At 34.2% G+C, this 12,585-nt stretch overlaps 1 protein-coding gene across 3 annotated transcripts in view; it reads left to right on the top strand.

Annotated features, from left to right (window-relative positions):
- ATRNL1 (attractin like 1) overlaps positions 1 to 12,585 on the top strand; it is a 520,884-nt gene that overhangs the window by 71,721 nt on the left and 436,578 nt on the right. For all 3 annotated transcript variants that reach the window (XM_054832653.1, XM_054832656.1, XM_054832655.1), the window contains one exon: positions 5,339 to 5,594. In XM_054832653.1, the coding sequence (XP_054688628.1) occupies positions 5,339 to 5,594 (256 nt within the window). The remainder of the gene's footprint in view (positions 1 to 5,338; positions 5,595 to 12,585) is intronic.

Below are 12,585 nucleotides of genomic sequence, written 5' to 3'. Positions count from 1 at the left end.
TTATGTGCAGCCGTGATATGGTTAAGAAATGTTAAAATAATGACAAAATTTTTGTTTTGCATGATTAATTTACTTCCAATTCATTGGAAATGGATTATAAATTACCACCTTTTGCATTTCCTTTACACTTTTTTTGTGGCAACTACCAGATAAGATTCTTTTGGAAAGCAGGCAGGATTTGCATAACAGCGTAGTGTTCCCAGGTACAGTCAGAGCAGCTGATAAGTATTGTTCTTTTAGGAAAAAAGAAAAATTGCAAAGTCTAAAGGAATAAAAACGTAAGTTTTAGAAAAGTCTTGAATTACTGCATTCACATGAAATATAAAATCAATATTAACACTGAGGTACGGTGTAGGGAAGAGAGCCCGTCCAAGGTCAAAGGAACTAATGATTTTGGCCACCTGTCTGTTCAGGATTCAATGTGAAGTATTAGAAGAGGAACACTGTTCTGCTGTGTAGTTTGTTGACTGTGGCTTATAAAACAAGTGGGTGCTCTTTCTTGCTCTTTTGGTGATCTTGTTGAGTAACTTTCTTGCTCTGCTTCAGTTTTCTCACTGTAACATGCTCCTCTGCGAAGCCATTTAAAGTCTTGTTAAAACTACTGTGCCAAAGCTAGGTGATACTGTTGGGGCATGGTTTTTCAGGGATTATCAAGTACGCAGCCTTGGAAATCAGGAACACGAGACAGCTGAAGTAAAGCATACTGGATCACCGGTCATTTTTGCAATTTTTTATTTTCTTACCTCTATTAAAAATAAGTATTCATTTACCTATTTTGCGGAATTTCTGTGATTTACTTTGTCAGTTTTTATGAAATCTCAAATGCACAAATCACTATGTTGATTTATGATTACTCACTTAAAGGAGGATTTATTTTTGGATTTGGAGCTTTTATTAATTTTGCAGAAAATAGTGCTTTCATGTAGATCCTGACTTTCTTAATTACTTAACTCTAAGGATAAATGCACATTGAAAGATTTTATTCTCTTTCTGCCTTCTAAATGAAATTTGTCCTCAAATTATAAAGTTCAGACTGCTGAGCCAATTGCCATTTGTTTACCAGAACTCTGCTTTTTGTGAGTCATCTATTTAGTCAAACAAAGTAAGTGACTATTCAAAGTTTTGGTTTTTGTTTTTCTTTTAAAGAAAAGTATTTCTACTTTTACAATTTGGATATTGTCCATAATCTTACAATAGATCATTTTTGTTATTGTTGTAATAGAAAATTAAATTAAATAAAGAAGATGGTTTCCAGACATGTGCCTGTATTAAAAATTTGTTTTCATGGAGAATAGTTGAGGTTGGAAAGGACCTCTGGAGATCATCTTAATCAGCCTCTCTGCTCAAAGCAGGGTCAACTACAGCTGGTTGCTCCAGACTTCTTCCAGTTGGATTTTGAATACCTCACTGTAAAAAGAAATACTTTTTCTTGCATTTAAATTGGATTTCTTGTAATCCAGTTTGTGCCTATCACCTGTTGTCTGTTCACTGGGTAATACCAAGAAGAGTCTTGCTCCCTCTTTTTTACCCTCTCCCACCAGGCATTTAATTTTATTTTAATTATTTGGTTATTAAAAAAAAAAAAGTATTCCCCAAAGATGCTGATAATATCAATAAGGTGAAGAAATGAAGAGGTATTTTACTTCCTTAAATTGTCTTAATTCCTCCACCGGGCTTTCCAAATTGTGACTTAAATACAGGAGAAGAACTCAGAGTAGAGTTATTATCTTGTTTCCATTTTGGCTAGTTGAAATGTGTGTGTCAATCATTACTCTGTAAGAGAAATACTAGATCAAATGAATATTATCTTCTTCTCTTGAGAAATGTGATTTCACTGTTTTGTTCAAATCCTGACTTTGGTCTCACGATTCCTGCCTTCTGCTCTTATCCTCTCTGCCCAATATGCACAGTCAACTATTTGCAGATCACATACATTTTGTCATCTTTCTTTGTCATTACGGTTCATCAGAAATTTCTACTGAAATATTTTTCTCAGGGAAAAAAGCTGAGAAAATAGAAACATCTATTGGGAAGTTTTGGTGCCATTGAAACTAACAGGAGCTATACTGGCTGTTTTGTTGCCTTGTACCTGAACAGTTGCCAAGAAACCAACTGATGTGATTTGTAGGTGGGAATGTCATGAATGAGTGAGCTGCCTACTTGCTTGGTTTACAGCAAGAAACTTCTCATTTTTGCTGGAATTCCCTGCTGAGCAGGAGCTCTGAATTACAAGTTCAATATACAGTGTAGTTTTATATACTTCAGTTTGCATATGATAATATTTATATGACATTTTCATTGAAAAACACAAGGTTTTTAAAGGTTTATGTAACTTCTTAGATAATTCTGTTAATGTGAAGTAATATATCTGAAATGACCAAGGTTAATTTATTGAGTAAATACCTTCATTATCTGCCACTGTGATTAAAAGTGTTGCTTTTGACATGAGGTATCAAAACTTTAAAATATGAATGTGTTGGAGGCCTTGTATCTTCTTGGTGCTTATCTGCCTGTTGTTTGTTATCTGGTCCTTGGACAGTCTGCCTCTTGTCTTGCCTCTCCTCCAGTATAACTTTTAACATCTTTCATCTGGGCCAGATTCTTGACACTTTTTCCTCACTAATTTCACAAGGACTCTGAGTTTTATACTCTTTGGTGGTTTTTCATCTCATTCCTGTCATGATATGCTATCTTATAATAAACAAATATCTAGTATGCTTTATTCATTTAAAGGTCAGTGGTTTTTGTGTACTAACACTCTTGAAACTTGGGTGTTGTGTCTGTCAGAAAGCCTCACCTTTAGCATATACCTTAATTTATACTTAGTTTGTAAGTAAATTATAAAGGTAGTGTAAGTTTATAAGGGGATTCCTCCTTTTCTTTCACAATCTTCAGGCTGCTTAGGACCATTTGCACTTGTATCCTTCCTACAATCTCTTCCTGATTAGGATTTCCAGATATATGTCCACCGTGAGGTGCCTAGGGTGTTAGTTTTTGTCTTGTATAACTATGCATGTAACTTTTTTTATTTATTCTATATTTCTTCTACTGACTTTGGTCTGTGAGCCGTTCTCCATGTTCAGCTGATCATCACTAACTTTTAAAGTGTTTTTCAGTAGCACCAGGAGCTTCTTAATCTCAGAAACAGCCCTGAGTGAAGCTTAGTTAAATCTGTTTTTGTTGTTGATAAAGCAGTTGCCATGACCTTCTTGTCTTTTTCTCTGTGAATAGTCTTGTGTACAGGATCTGCTGTGTCATTTATAAAGATTGCTCCTCACAGAAGTGTTCTTTTATCTGAACTTTGAATCATTTAAGTGGAACTGTGAGGAGGACTTTCTTACTGTCAGCTGAGTAATCATTTCAAAGTTCATGCAGCTCTTTAGGTCACCTTTTATTGTGTAGTGTCTTTCCTCAGTGTCAGAAATCTTTTTTTCAAATACTGTTATACATCACCTGCAACTCCCCAATTAGCTCCATCTTTCTGTAGTCTGTTATCTGCATTTAAAAATAAATAAATAGTTCACTATGTCAGCGATGCTGATTTGCCTTTTGAGATGGATGTGGCAGTGTAATGAATGAGCCATATACAGTCATTTAAAGAAGAATATTTATTCAATCCATTCCTTTGGATCAATGCACAGCCTCCTTACAGCTTTTGTGGGTCTTCACTAAGCTCTTTGAAAAGTTGTTTTATCTCATAGGAAAAGAATGGCTTCAGATATATATATCTAATCCTACTGCAAATTCCTATTGAAGGATGTGAACATCTTTTGTTGAAACACCACCAGTTCAAACTAATCGGTAACACAGAGTATCACTGCATAGGAGCAACTTTAAATTCCAAATCAATAAATGTTTCCCTGTCTCAAATAAAAATATAGTTGAAAATCATCCAGAAATTTCAAGTGTACTCTTGAAAACAGGTCAGACAGTTTGGTCAGTCATTTACTGACTAATCTCTGAGTAATGAAGATGTTTTTCATCTGGTCCTGGACTCTGTTGTTTACCATCATCCGTAGGTATATAGACAGCATTATAACCCACTCAGGCCTTTATTTTGCTGGAATAAATAGACTGTTATTCTACTGATCATCTATTTTTTACATGCCTGCCAGTTTGAGTTCATCTTTCTTGACATGCGTGATGATAATAGCATGCAGTTTACATTTCCATTTAGATCCCATCAGCTCCTTGTACAATAAGTCTGGAATTACTGCATGGTTGATCCAAACTTCTTGTATTAGGTAGTTTCTTTATCTTCTAGTCTCTTTCTGAGGCTCAGTATTCCATGCCAAGCCAAACTTTGCCAAATGTGCTAAGCTTGCAGCTGCTGCTGCTTTTTTTTTTTTTTTTTTTTTTTTTAACTGGGTAAGATTGAATTTAGGGTAAACCCTAGAATAGTACATTGCAGTATGCAGAAGACAACTGCCAACTGAACAAACACCATACAGGTGGGATGCAGATTGTATGTGGTTCTGGTATGTCCTAGTGAAGACTAAGTATCATTCTCAGAACCAGAAGCAGTTTTTTCTACTCAGGATAAATTGTCTTTGAGCTAGTCTGTGAAGCCAACAAGCTGGAGTTTGTTCTGTGACTTTGTATGCCTTGGTTTGAGATTTAGTAGAATTTTCTTTCGGTCAATAATTAAGTAAATAATTCATTGTTTATCAAAACAGATGACATTGCTGTTTGTGGTATGTGGTTCATGAGGACTAGAAAACTGTTTTGCATCCCTTTAAAAGAACTCAAAGTACCCCCTCTGTGGCATTTGACTTTTAGCAAATGTGCCCAAGAGGATGCTATATGCACTTTGTCCCTTTTCTTTGGGCTCTCATGACTCTGAAGTTTCTCAGGATTTAAGTTACTTTGCTATTAAGAGAGAACGTGCTCTCTCGCGCACATGCTAAATGAAATCCCCATAGACTGAGCATGTGGAAAATCACGTTTTGGTTCTGTGAACTGTTCCTTAAGGAAACAATATAAGATCTTTTCTGTTTAGTTTTTTCTAATAGAATGCTGCAGCATGACTTAGAAGTGTCATGTAATTAAAGTTTTTCTGCTTGAAGTAATCCAGTTGAGATTCACTTTGGTGTCATTTTCATGGCTGGGTTTATTTTTCAGAGAAATAGTCTCCTTATCATTGTTGGTTTAGTTTAAATATCATTGTCTGGGATTAGTGTCTGATATTGAGCTAGTTAATGTAGTATTAGTTAAATGCGAAGATTTAAATCGGGTTGTTCAGTTATGAAATATTACACAGCACAGAAGTATGCAGTTCAGATGTTATCTTTCTGTAATCCAATATTTGCTTTATCTTCTCTCTCTTTCAATTTTACAGGAAGACATCTACATGTATGGAGGCAAAATTGAAACAAATAATGGCAATGTTACTGATGAGCTGTGGATTTTCAACATACACAGTCAAACATGGAGTACCAGAACTCCTGCTGTACTTGTACATGGCCAACAATATGCTGTGGAAGGTCATTCAGCACACATAGTAGAGCTGGACAGCAGAGATGTGGTTATGATTATTATTTTTGGATATTCTGCCATATATGGTTACACAAGCATTGTGCAAGAATACTACATCAGTAAGTCACTTTCAAATCATTTTCATCATGTACTGATAAAAAAAACCTCGTGATTTTTTTTCAAGTGAAGAACACTCCTGTTTTTCAGAAAGAAAAATATGTATTTTGCAAAATAAATAAAACCTCATCTTTTTTCTTTCAAATGATGTAGATCAGATTTTTTTGTTAAGAGGTAGCATTTCATATATGTTTGGAGTATAATGGCTTTGGCTTTGTGTTAGTGTGTACGTGGCTGTAGTACTCTAAGGGGTCTAAAGGTAAAAACCAGAAATTCGATTGAGTGGTTATTGTTGTGTTTAAACTTACTCTTTTTTACTCTATCTACTCCGTGGTAAAAACAGTAAGTCTGTGGTAAAAAGGTAAGTAGAGCAAAATGAAAGGGCAAAACAGAATGCAATGAACAGTGCCTACTACAATAATTTAGTTATTTTGAAGGTTCTTTAATGTTGCTTTAATACTTTCATTCTGATTTTTGAAATGTAATAACTTAGTTAATCATTGTATATAGGGTTCTCTAAAGTGTATACATGTAGCTACTTGAGGAAATAGAGAAAATTAACATTAATTTTTGTAAATAACCTGCCGTGTCTGTCTGGAATTCCCTTTGCAAACTGGCAAGCTTTTCTTAGGGGTGATTTTAAATGCCAGAATTAAATAAACCACGGCAGTTTTTTATCCTTTCAATAAAATCAACTTGAAAATCTATAACTATTGATATGTTTTTTAGGAATATTTATATGCCCACTAATTCAAATTATAATCTTATCTTACTTTTTTTGATTCCTTGTTTTCTATAGAATTGATCTGAGTCCGTCAGTTATTTAAGCAATCACAGAATGCATAATATAAAATTGCAAAGTAATATTTGTATGTTAAGGCATATTTTTTTAGATTGTTCCATTTTACTTTTTTTGCATGTATGCGTGTATAGAAACACTGTTTAAGCAGATTTATGGGCTGGGGAAGCCCCTTCAAAACTCAGAAGGTTCTCATGGTTCCTGGCATTATCTCTGATGGTAGTGTTGAAATTTTATAACAATGTTGAACAAGGATAAAAGAGAATGGGAATAAGAGTAAGAGCACCATGATGTGCTTTATCCACACTGAAAAATTTGATTGAACTGCATAAAACTACTATAAAACTCTGGTCTTTGAATGATGTTTCACAACGATATTATTAACAATAACTATTAAAGGCCAGGTTTTTTTGAAAAACTTAATTTCTGAAAATTCTTTTTAAATTACCAGAGATATTTTTTTTTTTTCTTGAGAACAAGAATATATTGTTCTGGTTTTTTGTGTGCTCTTTCACAGTAATGCCTATTGGAACTTTGTATTATTTGCTTCTTCACATGCTGCTTATTTAGTCTGGAGTAGAAGTACAACTATTCTCACCTATTATTGTGGTTAGTTTGAATATGAAGAGGGAAATGAAAAGGATGAGGAGTACATGATTCACTTTGTAGTGTAAAATTTTCTGTCTGGTGGATTTTATTACTGGCCTTATGGTTGAAATGTACAACTTGTTCCTATTTTAATATTTTTTTAATGTTAAAGCTATATTTGTGGAGGATTAATAAAACAGACTGTAACTAAGTGTATATAAAACAAACAAAGAAAAAAATCCAAACCTTTCATGCCATGGCAATAAGCTTTGAGTAAGAGAAAGTACTTATTTCTCTGGCAGCTGTTATGGGTCAGAATTATTGTCAAGTTTTTATGTCTCCTTTCTGAAATGATCATTTTATCACATACTGGTGAGAAATTCAATTTTTTAGAGAAAGTATGCTTCACTTGCATCAAATATGAAGTAAACTTGTAGCAATATAGGGTGGAAACCCATTGATTTCAGTGAGTCTACTCAGGTGATGAAGGATCCTTGGTGCATGCAGCGCTTCACAGAACATGGTCTCTATGCTGTAACTGAACCATTTCTGCTGTGGATAATTCTCATGTTTCATTTTACCTCATTGCATCTCTTTCCTTCACCTCCCCTCAAAGTTAAATGAATTTTGTGGCAAATTTTCCTGAATTCTATGTCAGCCGTAGCATTTCTCTACAGTTTTGCAGCTGTAGGATCATTTTTAACCATAAAATTCCAGATGGTGCTTTGAACTAAGAATGACTAGACTTTTCTGGAGACTTTAGCAGCTCATTAAAAGACATAGGAAGTGATAGAAGTATTGCTGTGAGCCCACCTGAATTGGAAAGAAAATTTGTTATAAAAAAGGGCTTCTGACATTACAGAAAGAAAAATTAAGAGTCCCATTTTCTCTCTCTCTGCTTGCTTTTAAAACATACATTGCCTTAACATTTCAAATTGTACTGCTTTATTCTTTCTAAATGTTATCAGCCATGGCTTTTAGTTCTAATGAAGGCTATTTTTCAAGCATTTACCAGATGCCTACTGAAAGAAAGAGGCAAGTTACCCTTTGGTTCATGTGAGTTGAAACCTCTAGTGATCTAGTCCTGTTAACGAACTTTGATTAATGTGATATGTGGCATTCTGGTGCTAAAGCCTTCTTTAGTTGCTGTGACCCTGATTTCCATGGGGTCTGGATCAAGAAACCTCTGAAGAAGTTTTAATTATTTGTGGATTCACTCGCTTTTCACACAGGTATATAGCTCTTATTAACAAAACATGAGTCAAATGTGTGTATGGTCTGAAAATTTCTCTGATGTTGTCTGATTAGTGAAGTAATTTCTAACAAAGTCAAATAAGTTCTGGAAAAAATTGGAGATGGTTTGCAGGCAGATTTTCACCATGCAAAAGCACAGGAATTCATTTCTACTCCAAAGGTGTGGTGGTTGTTACAGGAACAAAAAAGCTTCCTGTTGTCCTTTCATGCTATACCTAGACTTACGGCTTTTGAGGAACCAATAAATCCTGGCGTGGGAATTATGTGAATGATTTTACTAACTTGAACTGTAAAGCTTTTCTGGGTTACTCCCCAGGGAAATTTATTTCCCTTTAGGTTAGCAATACCTCATAAACCTTCTAAGAATCTCAATGTGAGTCTCAAGGTGAATATAATAATGGTGGTTTGTTTGCAGCTGAGCTTTATAAAAGCTCCTTATATATTAAGAAACTTCTGAGTACGTCTTCTGTGATTTTATTTTATTTTTTTAGAAGACAGAGATTTGTTTGGATTAGCAGCATATCACTGTTTTTAGGCTGCATTTTTTTATGACTTTAAAAGTAGGTTATAGGTTGCTTCTGTTTTAAAACGTTTCTTTGAAATAGCGTTAAAAGAAATGGCCCTATGATGTAACATGTGCTTACTCTTTTTTGTAAATTAATGTAAGGTTCGTGGTTGCTCAAAATAATTTTAAAGTTGGTCACTGCAATGAAATGTAGATGGCACACTAAGGTGCTTCTTGGACATTTTCATTTTTTTACTTAGTCTGTTTGAAGGTTATATTGTGATAAGGATGGATCGGGCCAATATATCTACCTTTCCTTGGATTTTTTTAGTGCATTTTTTTTTCCCCCAAACATTTATTTAGAAACAACTTAATATCAAAATGTTATTTAAAGTATTCCAATTTGATTGGTAAAATTATTATTGCTCAAATTTGCAGTTTTTCTTGATTTGGCCATCCTAATCAGTTTCATACAAGGAAATGATCTGTAAATCTTATTTCACTTGCTTTGCATTCTTTGATGATGGAATGGTGTTACATCTTTGGATGTGATAAACTTCCTGTGAACAAAAGGCTGGAATTTATCACCTTGGCCATCAAAATCAGTGCTTTTTAAATGTAAACATCATATTTTATAATTCCTTTCAAAAATATATGAGGATTAATCTTAAAGAGTTTGGGTTTTATTCACAGTATCATTGGAAAATTGGTTATAATTTTAGTGACTAGGCATCTAATTCATAGCCTACATTTATCAATAGCCAGTTTATATTCACTATTCATTTAATCTGAGCAGCTCATCTCCCTTCTTGGAATTCTCTTGGAATTATATTTATAGATACCAATCCTCCCTTTTGCAAGACTAATTAAGGCAACCTCATCTATTCTGCTCTCATTCTAATACTTCATCTCTGTACCTTTTCCCCAAGGAGTTAATCTCTGTTGAACATAGACGGTTAGAAAAGCCTGTGAGATATTCTAGGTGAGATTTCACCAGGGTCTGGCTAAATAACCTTAATCCTACTTTATGGGGAACACATCACTTGGTATGAAGTAAAATGACATTTGTATTGCATCTATGAGAAAGTCATTAATGGCTCATAGACTTTCTCTGATGAAGCAGTACTCCTACTCATTCTTCTCAGTCATTAGCAACTGATGATCTTCCATTTTAGAGAGGTTCATGTTGCTAATCCTAGTGCACAGTATCTTTAAGTTGTTGAATTTCGATCCATTTTTTCCAGTAGCCAAGATCATCCAGTTCATTCAGCACGTTCCTCTGCTGCTTTTGTGAATTGATAGTGTCTAAATTTATCCAATTATTACACCTTAAGTTTGTGACAGTGTCATAAAGTGCACCCGTTCTGATCCTTAAGAAGTTCCCAATACCTCTCAACAGCGTTCACTGCTGCTTCTTGTTTGGTGCCAAAATTCCATTCCATTTTAACGGCTCATTTACTAATTTCCCATTGTGACAGTATAGTAAGGATGTTACTGAAGCCCAGATACTGAGAACACCTACGCTTCCTTCTGTAGATCATTGTTTTTTAGGTAAATGTGATATAAATGGTTTGGGACATTTATATTGTCCAGTGAAACAGTTTCCCATTATTTCAACATTTGTTATTTATCCTTTTTTTAAAAATAAACTTTGTTCTTAATCTTTGCATATTACTGAAGTGAGATTAAGGTGTACAATTGTCCAGAAATTGTCTCTTCTCCCTCTGATCTGTAATGTCAGCACTATGGTTGCTGTTCTTTGGTAATACCTAACCAGCTTTGTTTAAAATGCTTGCTGCTGGGCCTGCAATTTCACTTGCTGTGTTTGTCAGAATTTTGGAATGGAGTCATATCCCCAGCTTCAGTACATTAAATTAATGAGTTTAGCTTCTATCTCAGCTGTGATTTGTTTTTCTGTTTACATGTTTTTGTAGATGCCTTTTCTTCTTTTTTTTGCTTTCACTTGATCAGTCTCCTGGAAATGGTCGTGGTAAAGCTGGACATGAACCGCGTGATTCTGTTTGACAAAGGTGGCCAGAATATTGCAACATGTGACTGTGTCCAGCCGTTTAGTACCTGACAGATTTAATTATCTGAAGTTATCATAGTGACTTGCCTAAGCATTTTAAGAGAAACTTTATGTGGTAGAATTGTCTGGAAGATAGCCCAGATGTTGATGAAAAATGTCAAGTTACAAATGAAAAGTAGAAGCCCCTATTACTGGAATAATTTTCTTTGTTGTGATTTTTTTTAAATTCATTTAATCTTATTTTTACACTGGCTATTAGACATACAAATTGGGGAGTGAAAAAACTCCTATTATTTCTGGTTTCTTTATTCATAGAGCTCTTTCTGTATTTGGCTTTTCATCTGTTGAGGATGCAGAATTTTGCATGATTGTTTTGGTCAATCGGGTACTTCATCTGATCTAATGATAGAAAGAGTGGGATCTCTTTGAGTATGAGACGTTATGTAAATACCTTCAATAAAAATTACATCTGTTTTAAAAAAAGATAGGTGAAGATCCATATCAATGAATTGTTTTTTTTTTTTTTTTAAAAAAAGGCAAATCATATGCATAGTAATGTCTTTACATTAAGACAGGAGTGTATTTTCTCTCTGAATGATGCAATATTCAAGATGCTGAAGAAGTGTGAAATACATCAAAACTGCACATACACATTTCAGTATTGAAAATTCAGGCAGCTCAACTAAATTTTAGAATAGGAAATAGAAGGAGAAACTGTAATACTGTTTTTGACTTTTATTTCAGAAAGATGTTGCTGGAGCTCTTTTTTCTCAAATTTAGATAGTTATCCATAGCATATGGGTTTTGTTACGCAAGGAGGAACAGCTATTCACATTTCTGCGCAAGTCATGTAAAGCTATGCAATATGCAGTTTCACCGTGACAGTGTTTTAAATGCTACTTGAACCAGTCAGATATAAATGCAAAATATTCTATTATGCATATGATCAACACCATTGTGTAAATTTATGTGGAGAAATAGTCATTTTTCCCTTAAAAGCATATATGCCAATCTTTAGACTGATCACTATTCAAATGAAAAAATGAGGATGGTGTTGGTGATAAAGATGTATCTGCAGGTTGACTCGTCACCTATATTTTACATGAATTGTATCAAGTAAATCTATTTTTTAGCAAGGTAATATGTATGTAAAATACAGTATTATTGGTACAAATTTGATGTTTGTGTTCAGAGTTGCAGTTCTTAATAGCTTGGTAACATCCAGGTAGAGATTGGAATAAAATACTAGTTACATTACACTACATATAAATAATGTAAATATACTGTGTCAGATATAAATAGTGTATTACACAAATATTAGCGTTCATACGCACAAAAAATTAGCACAAGTCTTCCAGTTTAATCTATGCTTTAAAACTTGCTATAAGCACTCATTACTGAAAAAAAAAAAAAAGTGACTTATAGCGACACTACCTGGAAACCATTTAATGAAAGTAGAATAGCAACAGTAATAACTGAAAGTCATGGGTCTTTTCACTGAGCAGAAGAATCTGGAGGAAAAAGAGGTAATCTTAAACTACCTACATAATATCAGATAAAAATTGAAATGGACTTTAAACTAACTTTTAGATGAAGCAAGGTGTGTGGTGTTGTGTGCCAGCCTTGGATAAGTTACTTTATAATGGCAGCCAATTTAGGTTAAGAATTAGGAGACTGCTCCGTTTTGGAAGTCCTTGGCCACACTTTCTGTTCTTCTGACATAATCTTTAAGAGGCTGTAAGTGAATTATTTCTTCCATTTCACATCCATAAAACTGGCTGCCTAATCATCATAGGCTCTTTTGAATAGGCTGGCTTC

Source organism: Grus americana, chromosome 7, assembly GCF_028858705.1.
Source record: "Grus americana isolate bGruAme1 chromosome 7, bGruAme1.mat, whole genome shotgun sequence".
Taxonomy (NCBI): Eukaryota; Metazoa; Chordata; class Aves; order Gruiformes; family Gruidae; genus Grus; species Grus americana.
The sequence above is the reverse complement of the archived record's forward strand: the minus strand, read 5'-3'. Positions and strand labels throughout refer to the sequence as shown.